The 17,066-nt window shown below is 56.5% G+C and overlaps 4 protein-coding genes across 6 annotated transcripts in view; 1 reads left to right on the top strand and 3 right to left on the bottom strand.

Moving 5' to 3' along the window:
* LOC121676729 (neurophysin 1-like) overlaps positions 1-378 on the top strand; it is a 1,318-nt gene extending 940 nt beyond the window's left edge. Inside the window, exon 3 of the mRNA XM_042053609.1 lies at positions 189-378. Within this exon, the coding sequence (XP_041909543.1) occupies positions 189-238 (50 nt within the window). The 3' untranslated portion in view covers positions 239-378. The remainder of the gene's footprint in view (positions 1-188) is intronic.
* Positions 379-710: 332 nt separating this feature from the next.
* MRPS26 (mitochondrial ribosomal protein S26) lies at positions 711-3,881 on the bottom strand. Its single transcript, XM_042053608.1, has 4 exons — positions 3,604-3,881; positions 2,788-2,925; positions 1,574-1,697; positions 711-1,343 (listed from the first exon to the last, which is right to left on the bottom strand). Exons 1-4 carry the CDS (start codon positions 3,864-3,866, stop codon positions 1,212-1,214), a joined length of 657 nt encoding a protein of 218 aa, XP_041909542.1. The 5' UTR covers positions 3,867-3,881; the 3' UTR covers positions 711-1,211.
* A 764-nt stretch (positions 3,882-4,645) lies between these two features.
* On the bottom strand, positions 4,646-6,620 carry LOC121676730 (progonadoliberin-2). Its single transcript, XM_042053611.1, has 4 exons — positions 5,992-6,620; positions 5,416-5,563; positions 4,830-4,895; positions 4,646-4,736 (listed from the first exon to the last, which is right to left on the bottom strand). The coding sequence occupies exons 2-4, from the start codon at positions 5,551-5,553 to the stop codon at positions 4,716-4,718; spliced, it is 225 nt and encodes a 74-aa protein (XP_041909545.1). The 5' UTR covers positions 5,554-5,563; positions 5,992-6,620; the 3' UTR covers positions 4,646-4,715.
* A 1,778-nt stretch (positions 6,621-8,398) lies between these two features.
* PTPRA (protein tyrosine phosphatase receptor type A) overlaps positions 8,399-17,066 on the bottom strand; it is a 114,829-nt gene continuing 106,161 nt past the window's right edge. For all 3 annotated transcript variants that reach the window (XM_042052977.1, XM_042052976.1, XM_042052979.1), the window contains 12 exons: positions 16,339-16,436; positions 16,072-16,191; positions 14,976-15,142; positions 14,067-14,202; positions 13,215-13,364; positions 13,017-13,110; positions 12,182-12,258; positions 10,738-10,872; positions 10,377-10,502; positions 9,864-10,015; positions 9,502-9,637; positions 8,399-8,755 (listed from right to left, as the gene is read on the bottom strand). In XM_042052977.1, the coding sequence (XP_041908911.1) occupies positions 8,681-8,755; positions 9,502-9,637; positions 9,864-10,015; positions 10,377-10,502; positions 10,738-10,872; positions 12,182-12,258; positions 13,017-13,110; positions 13,215-13,364; positions 14,067-14,202; positions 14,976-15,142; positions 16,072-16,191; positions 16,339-16,436 (1,466 nt within the window). In that variant the 3' untranslated portion in view covers positions 8,399-8,680. The remainder of the gene's footprint in view (positions 8,756-9,501; positions 9,638-9,863; positions 10,016-10,376; positions 10,503-10,737; positions 10,873-12,181; positions 12,259-13,016; positions 13,111-13,214; positions 13,365-14,066; positions 14,203-14,975; positions 15,143-16,071; positions 16,192-16,338; positions 16,437-17,066) is intronic.

Here is a 17,066-nt window from a genome sequence, read left to right as displayed (position 1 = left end):
GGCTGTTTTTGGGGGTCCCTGTGGGCTGGTTCAGGGATGTCTGGGGGCTGGTTTTGGAGGGTCCCTGTGGGCTGGTTCAGGGATCTTTGGGGGTTGTTTCAGGGATAGTTGGGGCTGTTTTGGGGGGTCCCTGGGGTCTGGTCGGTGCTGTCTGGTTTCACACCACGCTGCCCCCTCTCTCCCCTCAGAGGGCTGTGGCACTGACTCATCGTGTGACCAGGAGATGCTGTTTGCATAGCCCAGCCGGGAGAGAATCCACAGGATCCTGCATCCATCACATCCCAGCCCCGCCACAGGCTGGGAACAGCCGAGCCCAGGGCTGTGACTCAGACTGAAGTGATGAGCTTAATTAGAAATAAAACTTGTACAGAAAAACAAGCCAGACAGAAGTCTGTGGGTTTTGTGGGCTCGCCTGGTTGAGGTGCAGGCTCGGCAGGAGAGAAAAAGACACTTTCAGGAAAAAACTGGAGGTAAAAAGTGAGGATTTCAGGTCAATTATCTGAGGGAGGGAGGGAGGGAGGGGGAGGGACCTGCAGACCATGGCTGAACCACGGTAAACTCCAAGCAGTTTTAGGGCAAAGCTGAGAGTCTGCAAGACCCCAACAACCCAGAACGCCCAAAGTCTTTACAATTTTATTTACACCTTCAGCCCCAGGTGATGAATAAATTCAGCCTGAAGGAAAGAATAAGGAGACGCCAGAAATCCCAGATCATTCAGACACGTTTTCTTATTCAGCCACACCAAGGGATGTGCAAAGGAGGGTTTAAAGTGTGAAATCAAGACTACAATTAATTCCTTTCCCCAACAACAAAAAAGGAAAGGTCAGTGTTTCCTATAAATTCATTTAGCCCTCGTTTGCCTTCGGAAGCATCCAGAGGAGCTGACAGCGAGGAGCTCAGAGCCAGGCTCTGCCTTGGGACCGCTCCTGCTCCTCCCCACATGCTGTGTGTGAAGGCAGGAGGGATCCAAACACGTGGGAGGTGGGATCACAGGCACAGCAACAGGCACAGGGCTGAGCCAGGCTGCTGGAGCCTCCAAGCTTCCCCCTCACCCCCTTTCCCACAGGCGTTAACCCTTTGGAAGAGGCACAGCCAGACCCGTGGCCTTTCTCCACCACTTCTGTGGTCAATTTATACATTCAAAGGAAGAATCTGTGCTGTATGGGGGGCCTCTGGACATCACCCAGGCCAGGAGCCCTGTGCCAGGGCTGCTACGACAGCACCGTGCGCTTGACGATGCGCCCGTCCTTGTCGATGGCGAAGTTGTAGTTCCGCGGGTTGTCCAGGCACTCCTCGATCCGTGCCTCCAGGTTCTCGGGGGTGATGAAGTTTTTGGCTTCCTCCTGAACCAAAGGACAAGGATTATCCCCCTCAGGATTATCCCACCCTGTTCCCAGAGCCCTGGCTCAGCCCTTCTCCCTTCCACACGCTGTCAACACCCCTGGAGCTGCCGACGCTTGTGTTCCCAGCTGCCAACACAAAAATCTGTGGAAAACAAGCCCATGGCTTCCACATGGCTCCCTCGCAGGGGATTCTGGCAGCCTGGTTCCCAGAAGGCACCAGCTGCTCTTACCTGCAGCTGGAGAACCTCCTTCTCCTTCTCCTCCAGGAAAGCCTCCATTTTCCTGGCCCGTTTCTCTGCAATCTCCAACTTCCTCCTCTTTTGCTCCTCCTCTTCTTTCCTGAGTCTCTCCTCTCTGCCAGACAGAAAGGAAAATCAGACGGATGAGGTGATACATCCATCCCCAGGAGAGCAGGAGGCTGCCCAGAGCCCCTTGACTTGGCCCTGAGCAGCAAAAGGCGCAGGAACCACGATCACTGCACAGGTAGATTTATTTAAAAAGGTCACCATTTCACAGAATCAGTCATGTTGGAAAAGACTGTGTCCTCTTGTCCTCTGCTCCCAGGCTGCCTGGGAGCAGAGCCTGACCCATCCTGGCTGCACCCTCCTGTCAGGGACTTGTGGACAGTGACAAGGTCTCCCCTTGTCTCCAGGCTCCCCTCCAGGCTGAGCCCCCCAGCTGCTCCTACCAGGACTTGTGTTCCAGACACTTCCCCAACTTTGTTGCCCTTCCCTGGACATGATCCAGCACCTCCACACCCTCCCTAAATTGAGGGGCCCAGAACTGGACACAGCACTCGAGCTGCGGCCTCACCAGTGCCAAGTACAGGGGAAGAATCCCTTCCCTGGTCTGGGTGGCCACAGCATTCCTGACACAGGCCAGGTGCCATTGGGCTTCTTGGCCACCTGGGCACAGCTGGCTCGTGTCCAGCCTGCTGTCCATCAGTGCCCCTAGCTCCCTTTCTGCCTGGCCACTGTCCAGCCACTCTGGCCCTAACCTGTAGTGCTATGGGGGTTGTTGTGGCCAAAGTGCAGGACTTGGCAGCTGGTCTTGTTAAACCTCATACCCTTGGATTTAACCCATGGATCCAGCCCATCCAGGTCCCTCTGCAGAGCTCTCCTGCCCTCCAGCAGATCCACACTCACACCCAGCTTGGTGTCATCTGCAAATTTGCTGGTGGTGAACTCGATCTCCTCATCCAGATCGTTAACAAAGACATTAAACAGGACTGGGCCCAGCTCTGATCCCTGGGGACACCACCAGCAGCTGGATGTGACCATTCCCCACCACTCTCTGGGCCTGGCCATCAGCCAGCTCCTAACCCAGCCCAGAGTGACCCCGTCCAAGCTTCTCTGTAAATGCCAGACCAGACTCTAACTGAGCTCAGTTCTGCCTGAGCAGAAGCCAAAGCCAGGAAGGGCAGTGTCTCCCTGCCCGTGCTGACCTGCGTGCCCGCTGCCGGGCGTTCTCCTCGTCGTTCCAGGCCATCAGGCGCCGGTGCTCCTCCAGCTCCTCCACAGAGCCCTCGGCAGCCAGGCGCTCCTCCCGCGTCTTCTGCAGCACCTCGGCCCTGAACTCAGCCCTGCCAGGAGCGGGGGAGGGCACTGAGCTCCTGGCCTGGGAGCACAGCGGGTTCTCCCAAAACTGCGCCATAGCAGAGCCAGCCCCACCACCCTGTCCCACAGTGGTCCAGCCCCACCACCCTGACCCTCCCCTGCTCCACAGTGCTCCCAGTCCCACCACCCTCACTCTTCCCTGCCCCTCGTCAGTCCAAACCCCACCACCCTCTCCCACCCCAGAGTATCCCAGGGTCTACTGCTCCTGTTACAAAGTGCCCCAGACCCAACCCTCCACTGCCCCACAGCCAGCCTTGTCCCTCACAGCGGCCCCAAACAGCCACAACCCCAACGCTCTCCTGCCTTACAGCCCCATACCAGCCGCCCACCCCACAGCCAGTCCCACAGCCAGTCACAGCCAGCCCCCCAACCCTCCCTTGTTCCACATCAGTCCCCCAGCACCATACCCAGAGCCACAGCCACCCCCAACCTTCTCCTGCCCCACAGCAGCCTCACAGCCCTGTATCTAGTCCCCTTCCCTCCAGCCAATCCTGTAACCAGTCCAGTGAGCCCCTCAGAAGCCCCACACGAGCCCCCTGCCCCACAGCCAGTCCCTTACCCAAAGCCACAGCCACCCCCCCAACCCTCCTCTGCTTCACAGAAACCCCCCCATCTCCATCTCCATCCCCATCCCGTGCCGGTACCGGAGGGCGCTGAGCACCAGCCGGTGCTGCCGGTACCGCTCCAGCACCACCAGCAGCTCCTCGGGATCCACGGGCGGCGGCAGCTTCACCCGGCCCGCCTTGGACTTGGCGGGGGGGTCGTGCCGAGTCTTGCGGCCCCGCGCCGGCACCGCCCGGGGGGACCAGGCGGGACAGAGCCCCAGGAAGGGGCCGGGCCCCAGCGCGGCCGCCAGGGCCGGGAGCGGGACGGGGCCGGGGCGGCAGCGCCTCAGCGCCGGCAGCATGGCGGGACGCGCGGCGCCGCCGTGACGTCATTGCGCCGCCGTGACGTCACGGGGCGGACCCGCGCGCGCGGCGCCTCGGGAAGGGAGGAGGGAGCGGGGGCTGATGGGAAACGGAGTCGGGGAGTGGAGGGGGACAGGGACAGCCGTGGGACACGGACACCCAGGGGACACGGACACCCAGGGGCAGGGACACCCTGCACGGGACAGGGACACCCGTGGGACACAGACGTCCCTGGAACAGGGACACTCTACACGGGACATAGACTACCGTGTGACACATGGACAGGGACACCCGCGGGGCAGGGACACCCCCTTGGGACACGGACACCTCCATGGGACACAGAACCCCCGCCGGAGACGGACACGGAACCCTAAGGAACAGGGAACTCCCCCGGGAGCAGCCAGCCACGAGACGCGGCACCCCAAAAGACAGAACCTCCTCGCATAGGACACCCCCCTCCACGGGACACGAATTCCCGACCACTGTCCCACGGGACACGACACCTCCCACGGACATGGGATCCCCCTCGGGACACGAATCCCACACACGGGACACAGCCCCACGAGAGACACAAGCCCCGCTCATCGGAACCGCCCCATTACAAACCGCAGCCCCCACGGGACAGATTTTCCCCCACCCCACCACACGAATTCCCCGCATGGGATCGCATCCCCGCGGTACATCATTATCCCCACGGGGCACATCCCAGCCCTCCCACAGCCCGCCTCCCATCACACCCCCCTCAGGACCCCCCTCCCCAGCACCATCACTGCGCACAAATCCCCCCCAGCCCCTTTATTCCCCGCGCGGGGGTCCCGGCTCGCTCCCGCGTGGGTCGGTGGCTCCGGTCAGGGGCGCAGCGCGGGTGGCTGCGGGAGAGGGGCGGGGGGCAATCGGTCAGTCCCGGCCTTGGGGATCCCTCCCGGACCCCCTCCGAGCCCCCCAGCCCCGTTCCCGCTCACCGGCAGCGGCTCCTCCCGCCGGGGGGGACACGGGAGGGGACGGCAGCGCCCGAAAGGGGACGGAACCTGCGGGAGGAGGAAAAAGGGGGACACCCGTGGGGGAAAACACCCGGGATGAGGGGGATCACCCCGCGGGTGGGGGGAATTTCAGGGTGGATAAACTGCGGGGGGAAGGTAACTCGGTGGGGAAGATAACCACGGGAAAAGGGGATAATCTGGGGGGGATAACCTGAAGGGATTATAGCCCGTGGGGGTGATAAATCCGGAGTGGGGTTTAATCTGGGGCGGGGATAAATCCGAGAACTCAGCGGGGAGATAATCGCGGGACGGGGACATAATTGCAAGGGGATCTAATCCAGGGAGGACAATTTGGGGCAGCGTAACTCGGGGGGGATAATCCAGAGGGATTATAACCCCAGGAGCAGGGGGCTTTTACCCCGGGGCGGGGGCACAAACCCTGGCGCAGAGCGGTAACCCCAGGGCAGGGGGACACAGCCGGGGTGGGCATCACCCTTGGGAGAGGGGGAATCACCCCGGGAGGGAAGGGAATGACCTGGAGGGGGATGACCCGCGGGGGACACCCTACCTGGAGGTTTGTGGGGGTCCCGAGGTCCCGCTTGCCCCCCGGGTACCAGCCGTGGGACCAGTGCTGGCCGCGGCCGCGGGGCAGGGCACAGCTCAGCAGCAGCAGCGCCAGCAGCAGCAGCGACCCGCGGGGTGCCATGGCCGGGGGACTGCGGGGACACAGGGGACCCTGTGTCACCGGCATCCGCTCCGGGGACACCCCCGGGGGGCTGCGGGAGGGATGAGCACCCGTGGGTGCTGCCTGGGGCGGTTTGGGTCCAGCAGAAGCCCAGGGGTTGGAGTAGGGGAATGGAGATGCAGAGAGGATGAGCACCCAGGGATGCTCTTTGGGGTGGGTTTGGGATGCAGATGCTGGAGGAGATGACCCAGCATCTCTTTGGGGTGGGTTTGGGATGCAGATCCAGAGGGAATGAGCACCCCTGGGTGTCCTTTGGGGCTAGAGAAGCCGGGGGAGCTCAGCACCCCGGGGTCCTGCTGGGGTTTGGATCCAGCATGGACATTCCCCCCCACCCCCAGGGCTGCCTTTGGGGTCTGATTTGGGGCAAGCAGGACCCCCCACCCCGGCCCCACCCCGTACCTGGCCGGACAGGTGCCGGTGGTGGCGGTGGCCGGTGGCTGGAGCGGTGTCCGGCCGGGCAGGCGCCGCTATTTGAAGGGCTCGGTGACAGTGACGTCGGGCTCGCCACCGTTCCCACGGGGGACTGCGACCTCGCTGATGGCATCGGCCTCCCCATGCCAGTGTCCAGTGCCTCCTCCCCCCCAAATCCCCTTGGCACCGCAGGACAGCACCCTGACACGCCCTTTTTGGGGGGATTCTGCCCCGCTGACCCCCGTGTGTATCCATCACCCAGGGCTGGGGACCCCCAGAATGGGTTTGGGACCCCCAGAATGGGGTCATTTCCCAACACAGCTCCTGGCAGCTGGGAAAGGGAGGGATCCACATGGTCCTTCTGCAGCTCCAGGGATGCTCTTGTTGAAAGGAGGGGAGCAAATCCCCCGTGCCTCAGTTTCCCTACCCCATCCCAACCCCAGTTTCTCTGATTCTTGCCCCATTTCAAGTTTGGCACCCCCAAATCGGGGCTGGATGCTGGCAATGGCCATGGAGCCCGAAGCTCCCAGCTTGGGGATGTGAGAGAGCTCGGGAAGGGGATTTAGGCAGGATCTGGCCCTGGATTATCTCCAGCAGCTGCTCATCTCTCTGATATTTGCACTTGGAAGCAGGATGGAGCCGGGGCAGATGCTGTGGTGAAAAGTCAAGGCAGCTCCCCAGACCCCAAAACTTCCCCAAGCCCCCTGAGATCCTGGGAATGAAGGAAAAAAAGGGGAAAACCTCATTAAGAGCACCAGGGAGCAGCCAGCACCCATCGAGGAGTGGGATGGAGGGACTTGTTGGGGGGGTCCATGTTCCTGGGTGGAGCATCTGTGGGCACAAATGAAGCCCTCCTCTTTAAGGAGGGTCCCCATTTCTTTGGGCTCACCAGCTTTATTTCTGAGTGTGACTGCCAGCCTTGGCCCAAAGCCTCTCAAAGTTCAGGAGTCAGAATTTATTAGCAACGGGGAGATGTTTGGGCTCGTGAGGGATGCCAGGTGATGGGGTGGGGATGGTGGCAGCAGCAGAGCAACTTTTGGGGGGTGTTTTGGGGTGTTCCCTTGCCTGTGTGCCTCTGCCAAACCCCCCTGTGAATCCTGCCTGGATGGAAAAAGCTGGAAAACTCAGATACTCTGACTCATGGGCTGTTTTCACTCACCATTTCCTAGATTTCAACCCCATATCCTGAGTCCTAGGACATCCCTGGGCAGAGCTGTCAATATTCCTGGGCCCTGCCACCCACCCTGTGCTCCCCATCGCTGTTTGGAGTGTCCAGAGAAATCCTTGGGGTGAAGCTTCTGCTCCAAACCAGTTCTCCCAGTGCCTGCAGTGGGGAGGGAGCTCCCCCAGTTAACCCTGACTTCAGGAGGAACAAGGAAGGTGCTTCCTCAGGCACTCCTTTATAACAAAGAAAATATTAAAATCAACCATATTAACGTGCTTTTTTTCTAATACAGAACTGCTGCATTCTCGGTCCTCAGGATATTTCTTGACCCTTTGGATTCTTCTTGAAAGAGAGCAGGCCTGGAATACGGACTTGGGAGAAACTCTTCCCTGTGAGGGTGGGGAGGCCCTGGCACAGGGTGCCCAGAGAAGCTGTGGCTGCCCCTGGATCCCTGGAAGTGTCCAAGGCCAGGTTGGACGGGGCTTGGAGCAACCTGGGATGGTGGAAGGTGTCCCTGCCATGGGATGTTCTATGAGATCCCTTCCACCCCAAACCATTCCATGATTCTGTGATCTCTCAGGATGCCAGGAAAAGAATCTGAGATCCCCTCCAGCAGCTGAGGATGGAGCTCACCTGGTCCAAGGAAGACCAGCAGGGATGGCAGGGCCACTGTGACCACCCTCAGGTCAGGGCCACAGGGCCAACCCCAACCCCTGCTCTAAAATCCAGCCTCAAACACAGAGACCTTTCCTTCAGGGAGCAAAAATCCTTTTGTTTTTCTGGGATTTGCTTTTCTGGGGTTGAAATCCCAACATTTGGGTGCTGCTGTGTGGCAATTACAGTTTCCAAACCAGCAGCATATGGTGGCCTGACCCTGAGGGAGGGAAGTTTTTAGCTTTTGATACAAAAATGAGGGTATTTATATATAAACACACACACAGAATGAGCTTTTCTTTTTTCTCCTTATTTTTTTTTTAAGAGCTGACCAGCAGAAAAATGTGAAACCACTTCCCTGCAGGTTTGGAAAAGCTTGTGCTGGTGGGGTTGGGGGCAGGGGTTGGGTTTTGTTTTCAGATGAGATCCAGGATATCTTTCTCTTCCTTTTTTTTTTTTTTAAAAAGGCTTTACTCCCTCAAGAACAAAAAACCAAAAAAACAAACAAAAAAAAAAGATTTACAAACAAAATAACAGCCTGTATCAACTCTCCAGAAGAGAGATGGTATGACAATATTAATCCAAACATCACGCTATTTAATTCCCCAATAAAACATTGGAAAAAAAGGAGCCAACAGTATCTGCACTAACACTTTGCTACATATAAAATCTCCAGCTAATATGAAGCTTATGGTACCAACCTCTAAAACAGTTAAGATATATACACATAGGTTCTTTTTTTTTTTTTTTTGTTGGGGGGGGGTATATTAACAAACAGAATATTACAAAATATTAAAGAAGGCAACTCTTCTGTCATTTGTTTCGGGGGTGGGTGCGGATTTTTGTTCCTCTTTTTCTTCACTTGAAGTTGGCGTAGTCTGAGAAGGCGTCGATGTATTCCTGCACCACCTTGTAGCAGAATTCGTACTGTTCCTGGGGGATTGGGGGAGAGAACGGTGTTACACCAGGAAAATCCACACCTGAGACAGCACCTGATGCTTGGCCAGGTGTCCAGAGCAGGTCCCACCTCCTTGTGACCCCCAAACCCTTGCTGGGGTATCCATGGCAAAACAAACGCTGCTTTCCCCTTCCCTCTCTGAGGTTCTGTTTGGATCCCCAAAGACTTTTCTTTTAAATCCCTGAGCATCCCTGCAAATCCCTCTTGAAAGGCCTCATCCAGCCCTGCCTGCTCCAACCCCACCTGTGTACCCAAGCCTGTTCCACAGCCACTCCAGGATGGTTTTCCAGGTGTTTCAGCCCATGAAGTACGTGGGCTGTGCCTGAGGATGTCTCCAAGGCAGCTCCTATGGCTTCTGTCAGTGCTCAAAAGGCACTTGATGCCTTCAGCACCTCTTCCAGATGCCTTTACAAGAGGAAGGGGAGACACCTCCTGGCCCCCCTCCATAGAATCATGGATCCTAGAATGGTTTGGGTTGGAAGGAACCTCAGGGATGACTTTGTTTCCACCTCCTGCCACAGGCAGGGACACTTTCTACTATTGCAGGTTGCTCCAAGCCCTGTCCAACCTGGCCCTGGACACTTCCAGGGATGATGAATCCACATCTTCCCTTGCTCCCTCTTTCATGGAGAGAGAAAGCCTTGAACCAAAGAGGTTTTTGCTCAACACTGAGCCCCCAGCCTGTCCTTGCTGAGGTTCTGGTGGGGCAGGAGACACCTACCAGTGTCTGCACCATGTGTGGCCTCTGTAGTCTTAAACTCTTGACTGTCTGAAAGACGTCGAGGATCGCCTCTGCCTTCACCCTCTCCAGGACAGTGCTCAGTGCACAGAAGGTGCCTGTTCTTCCTGCTCCAGCACTGGGAAAGAGAAACCAGGCGGTGAGGGAAAACCCCTGTCCTGCCCCTGCTGGCTTTGCCCAGGGGACAATCCACAGGGGAAGCGCCGGAGAACTGGAGGAGCCAGTCCTGCCCCAGCCTCTCCCGGTTTATCCAGGATGGCCTTTGGGATTCTGACCATCTCCCAAGCTCCTGGTGGAGCAGATCCCCTCGGAGGGGTGGCCCAGCTGCTCCAGCCAGGCTTTACCTGCAGTGCACAGTGATGGGGTGGTTGCCAGACTGCTGCTGCTGCTTCTGCACCGCCGCGATGATGTTGATCATCCCCTTCCCATCCCCGGGGATGCCAACTTCTGGCCAGCCGTGGAAGTGAAACTGCCGGATCTGTCGGCTCTTGTTTTCCTGTTGGGAGGGCAGAGCTCGAGGTCAGGCAGCTGGTGAGAGATCTGTACCAAAGAACCCACCGGCTCGGGGCTTTGGGATAACAATCCGTGTAGGAAAGCTGCTTGTGGGGCAGGAGGGGTGGCATTCCCATGGCATGGAGCAGGGGAAGAGTGGGGAATGGGGAGCAGGAGGGAGGCTGGGTGGTGAGGGCAGCAGGATAGAGGGGATGGATGAGGAATGAGCAGCAGGACAGGGACTCTCAGGGGTGCCAGGCAGGGATACGTGGATACAAACCCTTTGGGATGATGAGGAGCTGATGGAGCTGAGGCAACACCAGCAAGAGCTCATGGCAGTGAAATAGGAGCACCCAGACTCTTACCCTGGTGTTGGTCACCAGAAGGTCCCGCACTGTGTAGCTCTCACACTCCTCCTCTTTCTTCAGCTCCACCGTGATGTCTCCGTAGGACACGGAGCCGTCGGACGGCCAGTACTGGGCACACTTCTCCTGAGGAAGCATCACAGGAAGGGACAGGGTGAGGATCCTGTGTTTTTCCCGTGGGTTTGGATAGAAGAATCTTCTGGCAGCTGCCCAACACCAGGTGGGATCCCACAGGCTTCACAAACTCCCAGAATCACAGACTGGTTCAGGTTGGAAGGGACCTTAAACACCATCCCATCCGAACCCCCTGCCACTCTATTTATTTCCCTGGTGTTTAATGCAGCTGATCCCAGGAGCTTACCTGGCCTCTCTCCTCCAGCTCTGTTAGCATCACTATGGAGCAGGATTTCCACTCCCAGATCATCCTCCAGAAGTCCTCTATCGTGTGCTGCAGCGGCCCTTGGCTGGCGATGTAGGAGTCCTTCTGGCGATAACCCTGGAATTTGGGAACAGGGTCAGTGGAGCAGCAGTAGGAATCTCTTGGACATGGTGAGGTTACCAAGCTCAGTTCAATTTTGGGAGGATCATATCCCCTACACCTGCCTGCCTTTATCCATTTGGCTTTCCAGCACACCTGAGCAACACTGCAAGCTCTGAGCGCTGGAGCAGAGCTTTGCCTTAGCTCCAAGTACTCAAGGTATGATTTTTATTGGGGATTTTGGGAAGAAGCAAGCAAAACTAAATGGAACTAGATGATCTCTAAGGTCCCTTCCAACCCAGACCATTCTGTGACCTATGAAAACCAGCAGTGAGGCCGGATGACTCCGGCTCTTCCGCAGCCACAAAGAGTTTCTGTTTCCAAACCCCTCCGATGCTGGCTCCCCTGTGCCCTCCCTGCAGACTGTGACTGCAGATGCTTCGTCATTTGGAGTTTGTCATTTAAGCAAAGTTCAGCAGAGGCAGGAAATTGAATTCTCAGCCCAAATTGCTTACGTGCTATGGACGCTTTCTGATCTGGATGCACAACAAGGCAGCTGCTCCCGGCTGCTCCCGCAGCCACAGCAGGGACCCAACAAAGGAGATTGCAGGGAGCAATTAACTGGGGATGTTAGAACTGGGAATAAACTGGGTTTAGTGGGCAAACCCAGTGATTGCCTTCTGGGGGGAAAAAAAACCCTCTGTCACTAGGAGATGAAAGCAGAAACCGGGCTGGAAAAGAGCAAGGTCTGTCACTTGGCCAGCACTGGCATCACTGCATGGAGATAAATACTGATCCGAGATGTCTCCCTCGAGTCCACAGCATTGCTCAGGAGAGAAGGATGTGCAATCACTTATGTCCTCCTCAGAGTGAGGACAGCACTTAACCTCCCTGCCTTGCCTCCTGCCACCACCCAGACAGGTGTAATGGGATTGACCTGGCTTCTCTCCAGGGTTTTGGGATCGTGCATTGCTCCCATATCTCATCTGGTGGATGTTTTCTGACCAAATGGCCCGTGTTGTGTTATTTCCATGGATATGTGGATCTGTTCTCCACAGCCATCAGCAGAGCCCAGAGGGGCACAAGTGAGCCCAGGATTTGGATAATCTTCTCAGGCTCCAGCTCTCCTCTCCCACAAGGAGATGGATATACCCACGGGTTTCTTGGAGAAAGAAACCATCACCACCCAGTGACACAAAGCAAAGTCAAATGGAGGGAGCTGTACAAAACTCATAAAAGGAGGCTTTGGGACAAATTCTTCCCAAAGGAAGCAGTGTGAGGTGGATTCCATTGGGAGAAGATGGAAAGAAGATTGGAGAAGACTCACATCAATGAAGGAAGCGTTTACATAGTCTGTGTTCTCTTCCCCTCTCTTCACTGGAATGATTACCCGGTTGAACTCATCTGGAACAGAACAAAATCATCTGAGATTTGGGATAACCTGCCTGGCCTTTATCTGGGGAGTCACCAAGCCCTAAGTGAGAGACAGAGATAAGGGAAAGGGAGCACAGTGCACCTGACTGGGACAAGGACAGTCAGCTCCACCCTCTGCCATGCCCTGGTTTGGGAGATGGCCATGCCCATGGCCCCTTGTCCTGTCCCTGGGCACCACTGGCTAGAGCCTGGCTCCATCCTCTCTGCACCCTCCCTGCAGGTGTCGATGGACAGGGATGAGGCCCCTGGAGCCTTCTCTTCTCCAGGCTGAGCAGTCCCAGCTCTCCCAGCCTTTCCTCAGAGCAGAGATGCTCCAGTCCCCTCACTGGGCTCTCCCCAGTCTGTCCATGTCCCTCCTGTCCTGGGGAGGCAGAACTGGACCCGCTGCTCCAGGTGTGGCCTCAGCAGTGCTGAGCAGAGGGGCAGGATCCCCTCCCTGGACCTGCTGGAAGTGTTTTGTCTCACACAGCCCAGGCCACCACTGTCCTTTCTGTCACAAGGGCACTTTTCTGGCTCAGGTTCAGGCTGGAGTCTGTCAGGACCCCCAGGTCCTTTCCTGCCAAGCTGCTTTTCCACCCAGGTGAGTGACCCCAGCACAAACTGGTCCCTCCCCAGGGATAGGACTTTGCACTTTTCCTTGTTGAACATCACGAGGTCCCTGCTGTCCCATCTCTCCAGCCCGATTCCTGTCCCCACACCCACCGGACACGCAGCCAAACAAGCCTTACATGGAATTATCTGAAGCACCCTGTTCTTTTTCATGTTGGCTGGCAAATTGCCCGTTCTCATCTTGTCATTCTGGATTTTGATTGAAGTGAGCTTCTGTGGGGCAAGGAGCAAAGCAGAGGGAAGTTTCAGAGCCAGGCCAACACATGGTGATCCCAGCACCATCCCAGCAGATCCACCAGGACAACAGCCACGCTCACCTTGAACTCCTCTTCCAGCCCGTTGCTGCTGGTCCCTGGCACTTTGTTGTAGATCTTCTGGAGGTGGATCTCTAACGAGGTCACCTCCAGCTCTGTGTCACCATAGAGATAGTGCTCCAGCAGTGCTTGGTATATGAACACATACTGCATCTGCCAGGGGTGCAGGGAGCTGTCAGTGCCCATGCCATGCCCAGTGAGCACATGCTGGGGGCAGACCCACCACCCTCCTGCCCACCCTTTGAGACCCCAGAAAAGTGAGTGACAACATTCCTGCCACTAAATGGGGACTGGGACCTTATTTGCCACACCAAGCAAAGCTGATGTGACACAAAATGTTCTCCAAGGCTGGAGCAAAGGAGGCTCAGGGGGGACCTTGTGGCTCTGCACAACTCCCTGACAGGAGGGAGCAGCCGGGGGGGGGGTCGGGCTCTGCTCCCAGGGAACAGGGACAGGAGGAGAGGGAACGGCCTCAGGCTGGGCCAGGGGAGGTTTAGAGTGGGATATTGGATAAATTTCTTCATGGAAAGGGCTGTCCAGCCCTGGCACAGCTGCCCAGGGCAGTGTTGGAGTCCCCATCCCTGGAGGGGTTTAAAAGCCGTGTGGATGTGGCACTTGGGGACATGGGTCAGTGGTGGCCTGGGCAGTGCTGGGGGAAAGGTTGGACTTGATCTTAAGGATCTTTTCCAACCTAAATGATTTAATGATTCTAAAAAGGGGATTAAAAAGAGCAGGACCCTGCGAAGGGCTCACTTGATGCAGCATCACCCAAAATAAGCGATGACACTCGACCTCATAGGCTTTGACTGGGTGAAGGAAATCCAAGCCCAGGGGCCAGGGCAGCCCCACACTTACATCTGTCTGTACCATCTGGCAGCGCTGAGCCCGGATCCGGCTCACGAAGCCGTAAACATCCACCTTCCTCTCCGCGTGCATCATGTCCAGCATGGCATCGATGACAATGAAAGTGCCCGTGCGTCCCACCCCGGCGCTGCAAGAGAGGGGGTGGGTGGGAGATTGGGAAGGAATTCCTCCCTGTGAGGCTGGGGAGGCCCTGGCACAGGGTGCCCAGAGAAGCTGTGGCCGCCCCTGGATCCCTGGAAGCGTCCAAGGCCAGGCTGGACGGAGCTTGGAGCAGCCTGAGATAGTGGAAGGTGTCCCTGCAAGGGGTGGGAATGAGATGGGCTTCAAGGAGAAGTATGAGAGCAGCAGACTTTAGGGAAAGACAAAGCTCTTGGATCAGCTGCTTCCCAAGCAGGCAGGAAAAATGGACTTGGGATGTTGCAAATGTGACCATCTCTGCCTTTAACCATGGGGCTTCATCTTATTGAAGTGTGGAAACCCCTGTGGCTCCCCCAGGGTTGCTGCTGTGCCTGAAACCACTCCAGGTGAGGCCAATCTCCATGGCCCTTGCTCCAGGCCATCTGTCAGCTCAGTACTGTGTTCTCCCAAAGAGAGATGTTATCTTCTCATACCAGGGCAGAGGAGAGACACCAGCAGTGCTCAGCATGGCTCTCTCAGCATCCAGCCAACCCAAATGTCCCCTCAAGATGAGTTGTAACACCCTAACATCACTGATACCAAGACCTTCCTTCAATTCATGCCATTTTTTGCATGTCCCCACAAGGAACATCCCCGTTTAACGCAGGAAAGTTAAATAAAGATAATAAAAAAGTCCTGACTGACAAAAAAAATTCCTCTTAAATAGGAGATGCTTTCCAGGTGACCCAGGACGAGCAGAGGTCAGCTGTGAGCAGCACTCACCTGCAGTGCACCACTATGGCTCCTGCATATTGGGGATTGCAGGTCTTCACCTTCTTCAGGAATTTCAGCATCCCGATGGGGGTGAAGGGCACCCCGAAGTCGGGCCAGCTGGTGAAGTGGAACTGGGTCACCAGGCGCTGAGGCTTCTTGTTCGTGACATCACCCACCTGGAGGGGAAATGTGCCCGCAGGTTAATGAGAAACACTCAGGTTTTCCCTTCTTTCCCAAAATCAAGAGAGAGAGCTGAAGACCCGAGATGGAGCTGGAGGGCTTAAGAAGCAGCATCCACAGCTGAAAGGGCATGGACTCAGGCTCTGGGACAAATCAGCCTCTAAAAACATGACATTTCAGTGCACCACATCCCACATCCAAGGGCTGTGAGATGCCAGCCTGTCCCTGTGTGTGGATCCAACCTGGCAGCAGCCGCCGTATTTCGTCCCCAACAAGCTCAAACAAAAGCTGTTCCTCCATCCTTTCCCACTCCTCTGCCCACATCATCCTCAGATTAAAGGCAGGGGAGGAAAACACACACGTCCAGGCCATTGGAGTGAAGGTCAGGCTCAGGAGAATCACAAGCAGGGTCCAGACAGGTTTGCACACACCAGCTCTTCCCTGCCTGCCTCTGAGAGCAGCAGGAAAACAAACAAAGTGACTAAAACACCCAGAGTCTCCTCAAAGGACAAGAAAATGTGGTGACAGATGGGAAAGCAATCAAACCCAACGTGTACGGCACTGGATTTTGTCTCAGCTGAGGGGATAAATCTGATTATTTTCAGGCATTAAGTGTCTATGGGTGAGAGCAGGAACCAACACCAGTAACAGCGAGTGCTGGAGCACTGCAGGATGGGATTTCAGCCCTGGCATCCCTCAGCTTCCCTGCTCTCAGCGCAGCCACGCTGGTACCACTGGGAACAGGCTCTGGGGAGGAACAAATTCTTAACAGCTCTGGTAAAAAAATGGGTGCTGGGGGTCACTTCATCCCAACTCTGCTCTCACAGAACCTTGCAGGAGCTGAGCCAGCCCCTTAGGATGCCCAGTGTGGAGAGGGGAGGGATGGGATGGGACAGGAAGGGATGGGAGAGGTGATCCCTGGCACCTGCTGGATGCAGAACTTGCGCACGGTGTAATCCACCAGGACGGTCACGTCCTCCACGGACACTCGGATGTTCCCGTATGTCCAGCAGCCCTGATCCGGCCAGTACTGAGCACATTTACACTGTGGGGGGAGGAAACAGGTGCAGGTGAGCTCTGGATACCCTCACAAGGCTGGGAATGGCTCCAGTTCATGCCCATAGGCACAGGATGTGCCAGATTTGGCCCAATTTGGGTCAAATCCCAGCCTGTGAAACCTTTGGGCACCTACCTCTTTCCTCTCCTTCAGGTTGGTCACCATGACAATTGTCGCTGTGTTTTGCTCCCAAATCATCCTCCAAAAATCATTCACTGTTTCTTCCTTTGGTCCTGAGGGGAAGGTAAAACAAAATGTCCTCTTTGGGATCAACCCCTCACGATTTGGGGCCAAACCCCAGCGTGTGAGGTCACACGTCATGGATGATCCAACACATTTTTTGCCAATAGGTCATAGGAGGTGCTGTGGTGTCTGGGCATGTCTGATCCGAGGGATAACCCTATCACACAGTAGGTGGAATTTTCTGGATGTGCTTCATGGTCAGGAATTCCATATTTAGCCCAAGATGGGGAAACCAGACAGAGCATGGACTTGCCCAAGGTCACCCAGGGAAACTGTGGCTGTCCCAGAGTCTGCTGAAGTCCTGTGCTGGGATCTTGGGTTGTAGCCATGGGATCCCATTTCAGTGTGGCACAGGAATAGCTCCCTGCTGCCTGCCAGACACGGAGCTAACTCAGCCTACGCTCCCCTGCCAAGCCTGAGACTCGCGGTGAGCCAAAAGAACAGCAGAGCCAAAGCTTAACCTGAGCCTGGAAGTGCTGACGGACCTAATCCAGCCTCCTTCTCCAGCCAGAGCCAGGGAAAGTGGCCAGGGATGCCCTGATCCACTGGCAAGTCAAGAGAGGAAATACAACACACTCCCATGGGCAGGTAACATCCTGCTGCTGACGTGATCCCCACCC

The sequence above is a fragment of the Corvus kubaryi genome, unplaced genomic scaffold (assembly GCF_017639235.1).
Source record: "Corvus kubaryi isolate FWS band 111438036 unplaced genomic scaffold, C.kubaryi_AGA036_p1.0 split1-131, whole genome shotgun sequence".
In the NCBI taxonomy this organism is placed as follows: Eukaryota; Metazoa; Chordata; class Aves; order Passeriformes; family Corvidae; genus Corvus; species Corvus kubaryi.
Note: the sequence above shows the minus strand (reverse complement) of the source record. Positions and strands in the feature narration are given on the sequence as shown.

Coding starts and splice junctions, on each gene's coding strand:
- MRPS26 (XM_042053608.1), bottom strand. CDS start 3,866: ATGCTGCCGGCGCTGAGGCGCTGCCGCCCCGGCCCCGTCCCGCTCCCG. Junction 2,926..3,603: donor CTGGTGCTCAGCGCCCTCCG/GTACCGGCACGG, acceptor CGCTCCTGGCAG/GGCTGAGTTCAGGGCCGAGG. Junction 1,344..1,573: donor AGGAGGTTCTCCAGCTGCAG/GTAAGAGCAGCT, acceptor CCTTTGGTTCAG/GAGGAAGCCAAAAACTTCAT.
- LOC121676730 (XM_042053611.1), bottom strand. CDS start 5,553: ATGGCACCCCGCGGGTCGCTGCTGCTGCTGGCGCTGCTGCTGCTGAGC. Junction 4,896..5,415: donor GGACCCCCACAAACCTCCAG/GTAGGGTGTCCC, acceptor CTCCTCCCGCAG/GTTCCGTCCCCTTTCGGGCG. Junction 4,737..4,829: donor GGCGGGAGGAGCCGCTGCCG/GTGAGCGGGAAC, acceptor CCTCTCCCGCAG/CCACCCGCGCTGCGCCCCTG.